At 41.0% G+C, this 15,450-nt stretch overlaps 2 protein-coding genes across 4 annotated transcripts; one reads left to right on the top strand and one right to left on the bottom strand.

Annotated features, from left to right (window-relative positions):
- The first annotated feature begins 51 nt into the window (after nt 1-51).
- LOC119023398 (60S ribosomal protein L22) lies at nt 52-3,680 on the top strand. Of its 2 annotated transcripts, none has more exons than XM_037105293.1 (4): nt 52-184; nt 652-759; nt 1,128-1,252; nt 3,484-3,680. In XM_037105293.1, exons 1-4 carry the CDS (start codon nt 173-175, stop codon nt 3,626-3,628), a joined length of 390 nt encoding a protein of 129 aa, XP_036961188.1. In that variant the 5' UTR covers nt 52-172; the 3' UTR covers nt 3,629-3,680. The 2 variants fall into 2 exon arrangements, with proteins under 2 accessions (XP_036961188.1, XP_036961189.1); XM_037105294.1 differs by lacking the exon at nt 52-184 and adding an exon at nt 304-330.
- A 1,704-nt stretch (nt 3,681-5,384) lies between these two features.
- rcc2 (regulator of chromosome condensation 2) lies at nt 5,385-15,443 on the bottom strand. 2 transcript variants are annotated; one of them, XM_037105289.1, is made up of 13 exons: nt 15,305-15,443; nt 13,972-14,186; nt 13,646-13,739; nt 12,181-12,324; nt 11,860-11,991; nt 10,847-10,935; nt 9,108-9,222; nt 8,676-8,842; nt 8,318-8,498; nt 7,886-7,991; nt 7,369-7,441; nt 7,187-7,264; nt 5,385-6,446 (listed from the first exon to the last, which is right to left on the bottom strand). In XM_037105289.1, the coding sequence occupies exons 2-13, from the start codon at nt 14,170-14,172 to the stop codon at nt 6,342-6,344; spliced, it is 1,485 nt and encodes a 494-aa protein (XP_036961184.1). In that variant the 5' UTR covers nt 14,173-14,186; nt 15,305-15,443; the 3' UTR covers nt 5,385-6,341. The 2 variants fall into 2 exon arrangements, with proteins under 2 accessions (XP_036961184.1, XP_036961185.1); XM_037105290.1 differs by lacking the exon at nt 15,305-15,443 and adding an exon at nt 14,626-14,650.
- Nucleotides 15,444-15,450: the final 7 nt, after the last annotated feature.

Below are 15,450 nucleotides of genomic sequence, written 5' to 3'. Positions count from 1 at the left end.
AGGCCGGGGGTTGTACTGTCATAGTTTTTCTCTTTTGCATTTTCTGACATTTTAAAATAAAGTGGGGGGAAAATCTTCAAAGATGCACGGATCCAATCGATAATTCGGTTTTTGATTCGTACATGTAACGCATGCGCAAACCCTGATCTTCCTTTCAGCTAGCTTCTCCGCCATGGCGCCTCTTGTAAGTAAAATCGCGTGTTGATAAATCTACCAAATTGTCGGTTTTCCTGTGTGAAAAAGAGCGAATATGACCAGCAATGCTGTTGGAAGTCACGGTCGATTCGTGATGTTTGAGTTCGAGTTTAAGATGTATTTATGAGCACACAGGTAACTAAACGGAGGATTTCTGTGGCCTACAGCTTCCCACAAGCTAATGCTAATTGGGCTACACCGCAGCGGGAGCTACCAGAACTCACCACGTTGTTAACTCGGGCAGCCTGCCCGGACTGCTGCACGCCAGCGGCTTATTTAACAAACACCTCTAAAGATGAAATGAATTTATTATTGACGCGTCGCCACATATTTTTGACAAAATACGTGAACACGCATTACCAGCGAAAACCATGATGAGATTTAACGATGAAGTAACTGAACGGCTGTCTTCGTGTTTGGTTTAGCTTTGTAAGGAGTAATTCTGTATTTCTTCAGAAAAAGCAAAGCACCGGCAAAGGTGGCAAGAAGAAGAAGCAGGTCCTGAAGTTCACACTGGACTGCACCCACCCTGTGGAAGATGGCATCATGGACGCTGCCAACTTTGTAAGTCCACTGCTCATCAGATGTTCAATAGTCTGTTTACCACTAATTAAATGCAATAAGCAGTAATGCTGATGTATCACAGACACCAGTGAGGTTCACCACAATATCGAAAATCCAGTTACATATACCGTGTTATTCAAGAGGGGTTACTGTCATTCCAGCCATGCACACAGTACACAGTGCAATGAAACAACGTTTCCCAAGATGCTTCAGAGCAAACAAACATCATCATCATCATCTGTCACAGTGAACATGTGATATTTGCCACTAACTGCAGATATTTCGTTTGAACACAGATCTCAGAAAAGTGTATAAATGGCTGCCACTGTGTGTGTTTGTGTGTGATGTTTCCACAAATGTGTTTGTAGGAGCATTTTCTTCAGGAGCGCATCAAGGTGAATGGGAAAGCCGGCAACCTGGGTGGTGGTGTTGTCGCCATCGAGAGGAGCAAGAGCAAGATCACAGTTTCCTCTGAGGTGCCCTTCTCCAAAAGGCAAGTGACACATGTTCACCCTTTATCACCTGCTTATTTGGAAAATGGCAAACTGGACTCAGAGCTCACAGTAAAACACAGTAAAACACCTGTGCTGGTAATGACAGTATTGCAAAATCCATTACACCTCAGATTGTGACACTGTGATGAAACTGGTATACCAACCAGTACACCTCACCAGATATGACCTGTGAGGCTCTGTGTTTGAGGTCCACCAGCTCAACCGAGTTAATAATGTGATATGTGAACTAAACCAAGGTCACCATAACACACACTGATGGTAGACACAGAAAGGTAACTGCTGTATGTTAAAGTTAGATATGCAGCAGCCATACATGCGTGACAGACTTTAACTAATGTAGCATATTTCAATGTAGACTAAGCTTATTGGTACATCAGATATTTTTTCCCTAAAGTAATACTCCACTCCATGACATACCTTCTACGCATTACTCTGGTGATGGCGTTAGAATATACGGGCTAATGTTAAATCTTTGTGTTCCTGTCGTAACGTTAAATGTTGGAACAGCTGATTTTACCGAAGGCTGACAAGTAGTATTCAAGTCATGTTTAGTCTCCTATAGCCAGACCTCTCATGTGACTCGTTTTCAGTTTATCTAGTCTCGATTATATAACACAGCACCATCACCTTGTCCATGTTATGGGCAGGGCACTGACAGCAGTCAGGCAGGCAGGAACAGAACCTGTTAACGTTACCATTCTTCATACTGCACTGCACCAACGTGACGTTCTCTCTTCAAAGTAATCCAGCCACGTAACCATCCATCCATACATCCATTTAATACGATAGCACATTGTTGGCTCCTCCTTATTCTGGTAATATGCACAAACATCAGTGGTTTGTATGTAACAGTGTAACAGGACCACAACAGAAGTACACATCAATCAGTGGTCTAGTGGGGATTGTTTAAGTGGGCAACACTATTCTTATGACAACATCACAAAGAATACTACAGGTATGTATGAACACACATAAGGCCAAAAATGATTAATATTTTTAGATCATACTGGAAGACATGGCAGGATATCTCTCACTTCCAGCATGACTGCTGCGGCATTGGCTCTATTCATTTTCCTGCTTGCCAGGTGTTGAATTTTTACTCCACTGACAGTTTTATCAGAGCAATTTTGTCTTCAAATATTGCATTATTTTTTTGGAGAGCTTGAAAGACAAATTGTGTTCCCACGATGAACGTGCACACGCATATTCTCAAGTCTCACACAGGGTCAGTCATCGATGCGGGTACATCAGCTGTGGTTGTTGCTCCCAGTAATCGTGTTGTGTGTTGGAGAGTACGAAGAGCTGCTCTGTGAGCGGGCTCTGATTTGTGACATGGTAGCACTTTTTTTTACCGCTAGTTGCATATATTTCTTGAGCACGGAGTGCAGAGGCAAGCGTCTGCTTCTTTTAACTTCTTGCACCAGCTGCCAAAAGGCTTACCGTCTTTCTCCATTTCTTCTATCCATGCCCAGTGTCATTCATTTGTTAATCCTTTATCAATTAGGATGGCATCTTCCCCAGTCTTCGTGAACTTTCTCTCCATCCTACTGTCCTCATGACGTCTCTGCACGGGTATCTATGCAGCATAAGACTCGATTTAAGCACATTTTTCCAAGACCTGCCCCATACTACCGCTGTTTGGCTAATGATTTTAGTTTGAGAGAGGGATAGTTGAGTTCCTATCAGATGATTGGCAGACGAAATCATGAACTCCAAAGTGATATGAAGAATATGAAGTTTTTGTTTTTTTTTAATATAGGACAATTTTAATACTTTAAGCCCTGCATTTTGGGATATCAACTGTTACGTACTTTCTTGGCCAGAGTTAGAAGAGAAAATTAATATCTGCATCACTAACTGTGAAGCTATTGATGCCATGACAAGATTATGTGCTATGGTGTACATGCAATGATACACTGTCTTGTATTATGACATTCAGTGCATCAGGTTGACACTGGAATAGTGTTCAAACAAATGTTGGTTCAGTCACCCATCTACAGTTCCAGTCCTGAATCAGGTTTCTCCTTTTCTCAGATGGTCTGCTTTTCTATCACAGTAAAGTGAGGTGTAAACATTGCAGGATGGTTGCGCGGATTGCATTATATTTCCTGTGTTTAAGTGAAGAAGATGACGGTGGAGGTAAAATATTGTGAAGCTAATAGAGCAGTATGTTCAAACTTGACAGGACTTTTTGTCTCCTGCTGTGCAGATACCTGAAGTATCTGACAAAGAAGTACCTGAAGAAAAACAACCTTCGTGACTGGCTGCGTGTGGTGGCAAACACCAAGGAGAGCTACGAGCTCCGCTACTTCCAGATCAACCAGGATGAAGAGGAGGAGGAAGATGAAGATTAAATTGATAATCCTGATTTTGTACATTTAAATAAATGTTGTTTACAGTACAGAAGCTTGTCCCAGGATTTTCTTAATTTCCTGTGGCAGTGTAACAGGACCAACATGGCTCACTGGTTAGCTGTCTACACTGATGACAAACTGTACAGTGGCTTTACAATTTTCCTTCATGTACACACAAAGACTGGAGCCGTGGACATAATTCTGAAAAGCTTATATAGCAAAAACAAAACACAGCACTTTCACCTCCAAGCACCATTTCACTGGTTTCACAAATACTAAATTGCAGTATTGCTAATCTCAACATTGAATTTACATTGTTTACCTAAATACTGGCTATTGAAAATGCCACCTTATTACCAACTGACAATCAGATTAACAGATGAGAAGTGAGAGAAACCAGAGTATGAAAAAAAGCCTCAGGTGACTGCTGTGTTTGGGAATAAAATGACAGTTGGGGAGAACAGAGGAATAACTGGAGGAAGGCGAGCCAGTCTTTCTAATGAACTCTGAACTCTGTTGCAGTATCAACTAATAGTTTACAGCTTGACTCTGGGAGGCTGCTTGTGAGTTTTGCCCAATTTGAGTTTACTGGATAGACAAACGTGCATATCCTTATGATTCTAGGTGTCAATTCAATATTTGATACATACAGAGTACTGTATGACTGTATACAATATGGTCTAAGATTTTAAACTATGTACCTTGAAGTAATAGTGATATTTAGGCTTGGGCAGTAAAATACATGTAAGGGGATTACATATTACAAACAGAAAGGTGCCTGTATGCCAGTAAAGTTTCAGAAAAAAGATGTAAGTAGATTAAATTCAGACAGTAAAAAGAATTACAAATAGGATTTCACTTTTAAAATCAACTAGTCTGTAATATTGCACACAAGTGTTACACATTACTCTGGTCTGAGGTGAAGTGTGTGGCCTATACTGATTAAACATCGACGTTAAGAGTCAACTTGATATTTCTTTTCTACCATCTTTAATTGCATATGTTTGGTATTGAAGAAGCTGAACGTAAAGACAGAATACTTTTGAAATACTGTTTTGAAAACTTTTGCTGTGGTTTCAGGAGATACATTGTAACAGCTGGGACTAACAAATGTTGAACCAACATTTTGGCATTGTCAAGGTATGCAAGAATTGGCCATATATTGAATTTATACTTAAAACCAATAGGGGCAGCATATCACCGGAAGAACTGCTAACTGTGGCTGTTCACATGTGACCATGAAGTAGCTCAGGTAGCCGTGTATTTAGGACTGGGAGCTCAGGGGGTATTTGAGAAAGTGTGGGTCTTTAATATAGATTTTTTAAAATTTCCTTGAAACTTTAGGTTTCAGTGTTGATATTGTATAAAAAATTACTTGATTTAAGATTTTTTTTTTAAATGATCACATCTTTGCAACGTTTACTAGATGCAATGTTACATATTACAACAAAATATTAATCTTAGTGCCTTCGCTCAATGCACATCACAATTTTGAACTCTGTGCTAAATATATGGAGGTGCTGAGGCATCATCAACCTCGCCCATACATAAATAAAAACATCTCATGACTTGGCAGACTGTGGGAGAAGGGTATCGGTGAAGAAGTGATTGAGTAGTTAGATAAAAATGCCTTTGTACCAGCCCAATAACCAGGAGAAAATATTGGCAGTTAATGTTTCTCCAGATGAATAACATAAGTGATACAGCACTAAGGTAAATGGTACCATTACAGCCCAAGTGTAGACCAGAAGAAAAATCAATTCATGTGAATCTTTATTTAACCATTTCAATGAAAAAACAATGTAACCCACAGAAATTTCACCATAAAAAAAGAATGCAGTACAAGTAGGAAAACACCTCTGCTGTTTTTTTTGTTTTAAAAAAGGACAAGCCTTCGTTTCAGCACACCTTATTACACTGAACCATTTCTACACATTGCATTGTTGGTTGTATGAGTTCTGACCTGCTTGTAAAACCACTTAAGAGTGTTGTAGTAGTTAGTATTACTCAAATGAGCAAAGACGAGAGCTAACAGACACTGTGGTCTTGGAAGGACTGAGGTGTGCATCCTTGATCCAAACACTAAAGACGACTACAAATGGAATGCAACATTGAGTGGAGTGCACTAACTCAGAGTGTCATGTTCCAAGACTGATGAACTGACCCTCTGAACAACACAAACAAGACTTCCATATCCTGAACATACATGTAGAAAAAGGCACAGATATGGAATATTGGTCTTTGAAAAGCCCTCAGTGGGAAAAGACTGAGGGTCCTGCTGTAGCACCCTTGAACTGTGACAACTTTATCATCTCAAATACTGCAACAAAGACAAAGACAAGATACATGAAAAAATGAATGTTTGGCTGTATTACAAAATAGAAAAGGGTTTTTGGGAAGCACTACTCTGCTAGGGCTGAAGTGCTCTGAGTAAACTGTTGCAGGTTTACTCGAGGTGGTAAGTGGAAATATTTTGTCCATTTGTTGTGAATGCTGGAGCATCCAGAAGATCTGTTCGTGTCCAGTCCCATTTTCTTTAAATTTCAGTGTCCAAATTGGTGTAGAGCCAGTTTTCTGGCAGCTGAGATGTGTGGAGACCCTTCAAACTAACCCTACCCATCCTACTGGTACACGAGTCCAGCAGCTGTTCCTCTTGAGCACTGCTGGTCTCTGCTCCTGTGAAAGGGTTGAGGTGTTGCTGTTGGAGGCCCAATCAGATTGTTCGGGGGTTGTATTCGGGCAGCTTTTTCAGTTTCTCCTGTTCCTGCTCAGTGTCCTGTCTGGCAATAACCAGAGAGTGAGAATAGCCCATCACCACCTGCAAAAGTAAAAGGATGAACATGACACTTCTGTCTTAAGTAAATAAAATTGTTGTTAATGATCCCACACAGTCAGTGTTTAGTGTGATGTAGTTCTGACTGTGCTGATATGCAGTAAAACATTTTTTTAAATTAAATAATGGATTAGAATGTGCAGGTGGCAAGCTTCAATTTTACACTGAAAACATGGAAATGCCTGCTCATATGATGGTTCAGCAAGGACAAAGTAACAAATACTGGAAGCTGTTATTGTGCCAGCTCTATACAAACAAATGGATGATAACTTAGAGCGAGTGTGTATGGTCTGCTCAGTGGTTGTAGCCAATTTTCTGGCTCCCTGACCTGTCTGCAACTCAGTTACATATTTGATTTGCTAGATGACCAGCTGACGTTGGTGACATGCCTGCTGTGGGTGCCCAGTTCATGTATAACCCCCCAAAACGTTGGCAAGATGAAGTTCAGCGCTACAACTTTTATTCTGTGAGACAAAGGCAAGCAAGACAGTGATCTTTCATTTTTTAATTTTCAGGGTTTTTTACTGACTGTGACTGAGGTTTTTGTGATATGGGAATGTTAACAGATACTGACTACAGTTGGCTCTGTAAGAACCAGAGTAGAGAGAAAAGCGCTGCATTTTCATTTTAGATGATCGGTGTGGACCCACCAAGTGATGTACGATGTATTAAAAGTTCTCTCCTACGGAAGCTGATCAGAACTTTTCACTGACATGTCCATTTACCTGCTCAATATAGACTCCATCCAAGGTCTTAACCTCCTGGGCAGTGGTGGATGATTTAGGTTTGTTGTCTCCATATCCCTGAAGGACGAATGACAATATGAGACTGTTACAAGCCAACTTATCTGTCACCAGTGTACTGAATCTTGTCATGACTAAGCCATTACTGATGTCTCAGATCGTACCAACTCTCCAAACGTGGGTGACGGTCCCCAGCTGATCGTACTCTCATCTGCAGCGATAACAATACTGCTCTTTCTGTGGAATTGCAGATGGGGATTGGAAAATGTTAGTCAGCCCCTAAAGGACAAACACTTCCTCTCACCAACAGCATACCTGGTGCCGATGAGGACACATAGGCCTTAAGTAAACATACTGTATATTACAGAGTATCCCTGTACTTAGGAAGCATACTGTGATCATGAGGCTGACACACACACACACACACACACACACACACACACACACACACACACACACACACACACCTGGCTACTTAACTGCCTAACTGATGTTCTAACAATGTCTGAATCCCCCCTGAATGATATCCTTTGTAGAGCAGTGGAGCATATGGGCTTTAGATACATCAGTAATCAGATATCTGACCCTTGGTGAATCAGCAAGTCAACAAAATGACCTCCACAAAAAAAAAAAAACTCACCATGGCACAGAGAGGTGCTTAGAAATAGTGTCACTACTCACCCACACGCCAGACTGCGAATCTTCCATCCACACAGATCCTGCACAGCTTTGGGGTACATGGTTGACTCCCTGGAAGTGTTTGTCACCCCCCAGAAAAACAGCCCCCCTGCAAAAAGACAGCAGGAGATCAGACATCTACCAGTACAGAAGCACACATCCCACATCATTTATATGCTGCTTTGACTTGACGTCACATTTGGTATTCTGTATTCATTTATATTGTATTTATTAAAATTAACTTCATTATGTACTTGAATCAATAAAATCCAGTCAGATACTCAAATGAGGATTTTCCTTTACAACCAGGGTTGGGTACCAAAGTTGGTACTTTTAATGATATTAATTGTGTCAGTTCTACTGAGTCTAGTTCTATTTCAAATTCTAGTCTATTGCAGATACTAGTTTCAGTACTCACTCAACCCTACTTCTTACCCATCTCACTAACAGCGAAGGAACACTGGTAGCCTGTACAGATCTGACTGGCACCACGTCCAGGAAAGTCAAACAATTTGACCAGTCGAGGAACCATCTCGTCCTTCTGCTCCGTGTGACCCAGACGGCCGTAACCACCAAAACCCCAGCTGAATACTCGCTTCTGAGAGTCCAGGACCAGCTGAGCATGCACAAGCACACACACGGTTTAAATACTCAGTGTGAAGGATAATGTCATTTGTTTGTGTGCTTGTGAGCAGGGCTATACAGTCTAACACTGTAATGGATGACTGCGGTAGCACTTGTTACTGTGTAATGTAAGTTGGTTCTAATAAGAGTGATGAGCTTATTTTCTCACCGTGTGATTAGCCCCACAGGACACATCTCGGACCACCACGTTGGGCACAGGCATGACCTGGCCATCCTTGGACTTCTCAATGAAAATGGCGACACGACGAGCGATGAGCTCACAGTCAAACTCAATGCGCTGGGCACGAGCTATGAATTTTCCATCACTGTTGTGACCTGCAATGACAGATACAAATATTAAAAAAAGTAAATTAAAACAGCATGACCTGACCCATACTATATTTTAAGGCTGATACTCAGAAAGTAGAAACTGTTCTTTGATTGATTGATCTCACATAGGGCTGATGGTAAAAAAAAAAAAAAAAAAAAAAAAAAAAAAAAAAATCTATGATAAATTTTCTTTGGAAAACTTCACTCAACACACTTCAAACAAAGCTGACATATTAAAAACAATAGATGTGTTTGCACACTGTGAGTGTACCCAGTTGTCCGTATTCTGGGCAGCCGAAGGAGTACAGGTTTCCTTTGCAGTCCACCACCATGCTAAATTCTGCACCACAAGCCACCTTCACCAGGGGCTGGCCATTGTATGAAATCTAGAGGGAGAGACAGAAAGTAGACTATAAATATGGTGCACTAACAGGTCACTATGAAGCCTATTAATAGGTCACAGGGTTGTACTATCACCTATTTTTGTGTTACCTCCAAATCTTTTTTTGCATTCTTTCCCCAACCATATTTTTGACTTTCACCACAATTGGCAAAGTCATGTCATGTAACACAACCTGCGTGCATCATTAGCTGACATACCCAGTCAGGCAGGTAAGTTTCTCATGGGTGTAGCTATTGTTGTGGTAATTACTACAGTTATGGCTGTTGGAGGCTGTTCCATCATGGAAGTTAAAACAACTACTTGCAGGGCTTGTGAATACACAGTGGTGTTGGCTGAGTTAGAGTCCTGCATGGGTCTTATTTTGCAAACCCGCCATACTTAAAACTGCATCCGACCCGTTTTCCAGCAGTAGCACAAAATACATTCCGCATCCGAGCCGACCCACCATAAATTGATAGCAACGCCCGACCCGCACCCAAAGGAAAATTAGATGGATGCAAGATGAAATTAAGCTAGCGTGGCGAGCTGGGGTTCTGGGAGGGCGCGAGCACACATGAATACGCTCATATGAAATATAAGTGCCTATCATTTCGAAATGCAGGCATATTTTCAATTTTTTTTTTTGTGCATGACACCTTGAAAATAGCAATCACAAAACCCAACCTGGGCTCTCAAGGCATCCAACACAGTACATTATTTTTCATCTGTTTCATCCAAATTGTACAGGTCATCCATCTGGTGCCCGCAGGTACCCCAACCCATGCAGGACTCTGGGCTGAGCGTTGTTGTCAAGTTACTCCTGATCTCCTATGTGGTTTCATATCATTTATGAAACTTTATGTAAGCACCACTGCTACTAACCTGGCTTCAGTTTTTAAAATGCAGTCTTATCCAGGGACAACAGCTTATCACTGTCAACATTATCAACAGGCAAACTTGGTAGGATATACCCACTCGAATCACAAACGTGCAGCTAACATAGTTCTGACAAAAAAAACTTACATTTCATTCAATTATAATCTACTTATATGTATTACAATATTATAGTAAGCTCATGCCGTTCATGACATTTATATATGAGCTATACATATACACGCTAACTGGACACTTTATTAGATACACAAATATGACTTATCAAAAAGCCAATTAGTTCAAAATATGCCTCAGGATGGGAAGGGAAGATGATTTTGAACATTGCATGATTGTTGGTGCCTTGTTTGTTCATTATCTGATTTTTTTTTTTAAAAACAGTCTGAAAGGAGAAAACAGTTTTCTAGGAAAACGTGTCGTTGATGGCAGGTACCAGACGGGAATGGCTCGACTTTTTTGAGCTGATGGGAATGCAACAGTAACTCAAAGACCACACCACATATCACTACTCCCAGGTAAGAATAGGAAACTCAGGCTACAATTGGTACCAGCTCACCAACACTGGACTAAGCAAGATTGGAAAACCATTGCTCGGTGGACATTCAGATGACTGGGTCTTAATTTGGGCAGAACTAGAACTGAGCAGAGATATTGATAATCTGTTAAAGTGTGTATCCAGATGAAGTCTGTGTTCCCTGGGTCTACAGTGCGTGCCAGGTGTGACACTGATGTCTTACCGGTGCTGGGCTGAGGACTGCATCAGTCTGGCTGCCTTGGCCAAGCTGGCCCAACTTGTTCTCACCGAAAGAGTATGCAACGCCATCCTCTGAGGAGAAAGACTGACATCAGCAAACACAGCAGCGTATATACAAACTCTTACTTTCCCTCCCCTGTTTTCAATACATTCAAAATATTTTTTGTCCCAGTGACGACCAATACAACCAAACTCATTTTGTATTAAATAATTATGACCCCAGATTAAGCTTGTGCCAATTGGGGATCGGATATTGACAATTTAAGTAACAACTGTTAAATTAAATAATTGTTTTTTTCCTCCACAAATATTAAGGCAATATTAACTTACAATTGATCTTATAATCTAAAATAAACTAATAATCTCTAGAATCAATGAATGTTATCAACCAACTACAGGCACCTTTAAATATGAGCATGGATTGTTTTAAAATCAAGAGATCTTTAATGTCATGTTTTTGTTTTTAAACTGTGTTAATATTTTCCTGGGTGACACCAAACATTCGTGCCTCAGCTGGACAGTAAACGTCTTCTATTCTATATGTGCCAGACACATATGTGCATTCAGATATGTTTTTGGTTGGGCAGCCTGTCAGCCAGCTGTGCCCCATAAAAATGTACAACTAGCAAGTGAATTTCATAGCAGCAGTTTACAGTGTTTTCCCCAGATCTGACACATCTCCCTTCTTCTTCTGCCTGCTCACAGCACCTTTGCTCTGCGCTCATTAGTAGTCAGTTAACATTATGATTCGGATTGCAATATCAGAAATAATGTTATGGAGAACAGACAGACTCTGAAGAGGTCCTTACTGATTCACATCTTTAACACAGCTTGTAGACAGGCTGGGGATATGACGTGTTTTACCCAGATAGCAGAAGGATATCACACAAATACCCTAAATATTAATAGTTTCTTTGACACTAAGCCCATGTCATCCATGCCAGCATCTCACTGACATGCTACCCTGACGATGACTTGCAGTATGATTCAGCCTACCTGTGAGAGCCAGGGTGTGATTGCGTCCACAGGCTGCAGCAACAATCACATGATCTGCTAGGGCCTCGATCAGCTTGGGAGCCTCCAGACGTTTGGTGTCACCATGACCCAGCTGCCCTTTGTCATTACGACCTGAGGAAGACAGAAACCAATAACTGTTGATAAGTAAATGCTTCCATTCTTACAAATCTGCATACAAATCCACTTAGTTACAGTAAGTACAGTGCTGGATTTGCTGGGGATAAAGCTGCAACCTTTGTGGATGTGTGCCAACATTTTCAGCACAAAATCATTTGCACCCTAATTCAGCATGTTACTTACCCCAGCTCCACAGCTTGCCCTCAGTGGTCATGAGAAGACTGTGTGCAGCACAGGAGCCAGACACCACACAGCTAACCTGGACATCATTCAGACAGCCATAGCGGTGAGGACCCCACAGATTCTGACCCAGGTTGCGGAAAGCAGCTGGAAACATGAAAGACCACACGTTGAAACACGTCAATGACTGTTTTAAATCTATCCATCCATCAATCCCAATGTTGATCTTGCGTGTTTAACACATGGTATTGGAAAATTATTCAAGGGTCAATACTTTTGATAACCTTAGTGATCAGATGTATACAGTGAGCTAATTTATTCAGTCATAAAAAAGCAGTTTTATGGCTCTGTACTCTTTGCTCAGAACTGAACGAAGCAAACCTGCTTAACTGGCATTTGTCAGCTGAGCTATGTACTGTGAAAGTAAGGCCTGGAATATACTTCCAGATGGATGCACACACAGCAATGTTGTAGTTTTGTTTATACTATCTTCTGGAATCTGCATTCCAGGTGTGCACAGATGTATACCAAGTTTGTTGCAATGTAGTGGCCACACAAAATGGAGATATGTGGATCTCCACATACAGTTTATGTGTACACACCCCGATTGCGGCATTATGTCAAGTATAATTTCAGCTTAAGTGAACTGCTAAAAATTAGGGGTTTTTTTGGTACGAGGCACAGTGTCTTATCCATCTAGACGTTTGTGTATTTCACCCCCCTAGAGGTGGATTTTGTGCCCCCTCCCCCTCCCCGAGATGCTTTTTGTCCATGCAGCTGCTCCTGCCGACACCCCCAACCTCCCCCTCCAATCTCAACAAAGCAGATTTATCAGTGTGTACCGGAGACTGAACCGCACAGTGTACAGCCTGTCCACGGCATCAGTGGACCAGCTGCAGGGGGCAGCACAGAACATGCATACACATGAAAAGACATTACTGTCATAATAAATTAACGGGATCTCACTGTGTCTAACACATATGTGGCCTGTGCATCCCAAACAAAGAGATACAGGTACGTCTAATGTGTGGGCAGTTCATTCTCTACTGCTGACACACTACAAAACCTGATCAATCTTTATTGATTCCATCTAGCTGAAAACCTTCAACATCTTATCTATACTCCACAATCAGGGCTAAAAGAAAACTACAAATTGTGTTCTATATCTTAAGACAGGTACCACCAAAAATCTCATTACAGGAGGTCAATATTTAATACACTGCATCACAACTTCAGTGAAGACTACACTCTGATTGAGATCATACAGGTGTATCACATTCTGTCATACATTTTGAAATCATATGGGCATACATTGAATTTTATGATAACCATATTACTGTGATATTTCACACAGCAATTAAGCATGGAAATCATAGTAAGATGCATCAGCTGATGAAAAGAGAACAGACACAGCTATCCATCCTGCTGTGAACATGACCCAGCTACTTGACATAATAAAATATTCTACCTTGTTGTTTAGGCACCTCCTTTCTTCCAATCAAATCCCAGTTGGTAGCTCCAAAGATGAGTAGTTGACCTTTGACCTTTGGGCACTCAAGTTTCTGTAGAAAGGACAAAATGAAGTCACTTACGATAACAACAGTGACATGGGAAAAAAAGACCAAGTAGCTGACTTTCTGTCTGAAAGTTATTGAACTGAGGTCGTAATTCAATATTCTGAATTTAAACTCTAAGTAAATAGAACCATGAGAAGATATAAATCAAAGAAATAATTTTAAAATACATAATCCGACAGTATTGTGGAGACAGAAAAAACAATGTTTTCAAACCCACTATTTTCTCTTTGACGTCGTCTGCCACAGTGACAGGCTGGAGACCAGACTTGGCAGAAGGCTTGCCAGATTTCTTGTTGTTCTCCTGCTCAAAGTCAAATTCATCGTCGCTGCTGAAGTCTCTCTCTTTCCTTTTGCCGCTGACCCTCTTCTTCTTTATCCCACCGTTACCTGAGACATCTGTCACCTTCTTCCGTGGCATTTTTCAATCAGAAGCTGTGTGGGAAAGAGACAGTGATCAGTTTATACAGGATTCAACAACAATTTGTAATTAAAAGCTGGAACTGTACTCAACACAATGAAACTAATCATTTAGGGAGATAATGGGCGCAGCAAGGAGAAATACTATGAGCAAACTGGAGATATTACATAAAGCATGACAAAGGTATAATGATTTAATAGTTTGCTTCGGACAGTTTCAATAAGAGAAGCATTCGTGTTTGAGGAATAGCACAACACGTTTAACGGTGCAATGAAGATGCTCCAAATGAGGAACACATCAAATAAGTGGAAAACAAAGTCATGAACGGGCTGTGGAAGAATGAACACTAGCTACACAAGAACTTCCACACTTCGGCTTTTCGCTGTTCGTTAAATATACGAAATTCAACAAGTGAACAATTCAGACTTTACTGCCTGTAAAACACACACATACTTAGCGCTACCGATCAGGATAGTGTGTGTGTCTTTAAACGGGCTGAACTAAGCTAAACTAAGCAGATGTATTATACGCTCAAGTGACATTAGCCTGGTTGCCTCCATTGTCGACAACCGGCATTTAAATGAAAATTGCCCTATTGTCTTAAATGAGCATCGTCAATGGCAGTTTAGTCAGTAACCAATGGAAAGAAACCAGAAACCAAACGGCAAACTAAAGCGTGTCCCGCTGTCCGTCTGGTAGCAAGCTGCTAGCATCATTAGGCTAAGCAGCTAACCACTGTCGTTCTTTGTTCACATAATGGTTGGGTAGCAGGCTAGCTGACGTGCTAACGCTCAACTTGTAAAGTTATAGAGCTAGCTGCTTAACAAACGAGCCATTCAGTGTTCGTATGCTACACAGAAGTGCATGGCTCTATCGACACCAGAATCTGATAAGTTGAATGATTAGTGTAAAATTAGCTGGCAGACAGTCTTCATTAAGCTAACGTTACCTCGCTACTGTAAGCTAACAGCAATCTAAGTAAAGACACGTTACATGAAACGATGCTACAATACAAACTTTTCAAATATTTTCTTTCTTTGGATAAGCTTTACGTTTAGCGCCCGTACAGCCTTTGAGATTTCGAAAATAATGTTATTTGTAATTCGATAAAGCTAACAATAAATGAATGTACCGGTGATTTCCTGATTCAGCAGCTCTCTGCCCGTCTCTGGTTTGATTGATTTGAACAAAAGAAGCTGCAGTCTGCTTTTACACCACGTGGTTTGCATTAAGTATTCATACAGGAAACCAGGCACTCACTAATGCGTACAATGAGCG

This window comes from Acanthopagrus latus, chromosome 7 (assembly GCF_904848185.1).
Source record: "Acanthopagrus latus isolate v.2019 chromosome 7, fAcaLat1.1, whole genome shotgun sequence".
NCBI lineage: Eukaryota > Metazoa > Chordata > Actinopteri > Spariformes > Sparidae > Acanthopagrus > Acanthopagrus latus.
This window is presented reverse-complemented; position numbering and strand designations above follow the sequence as displayed.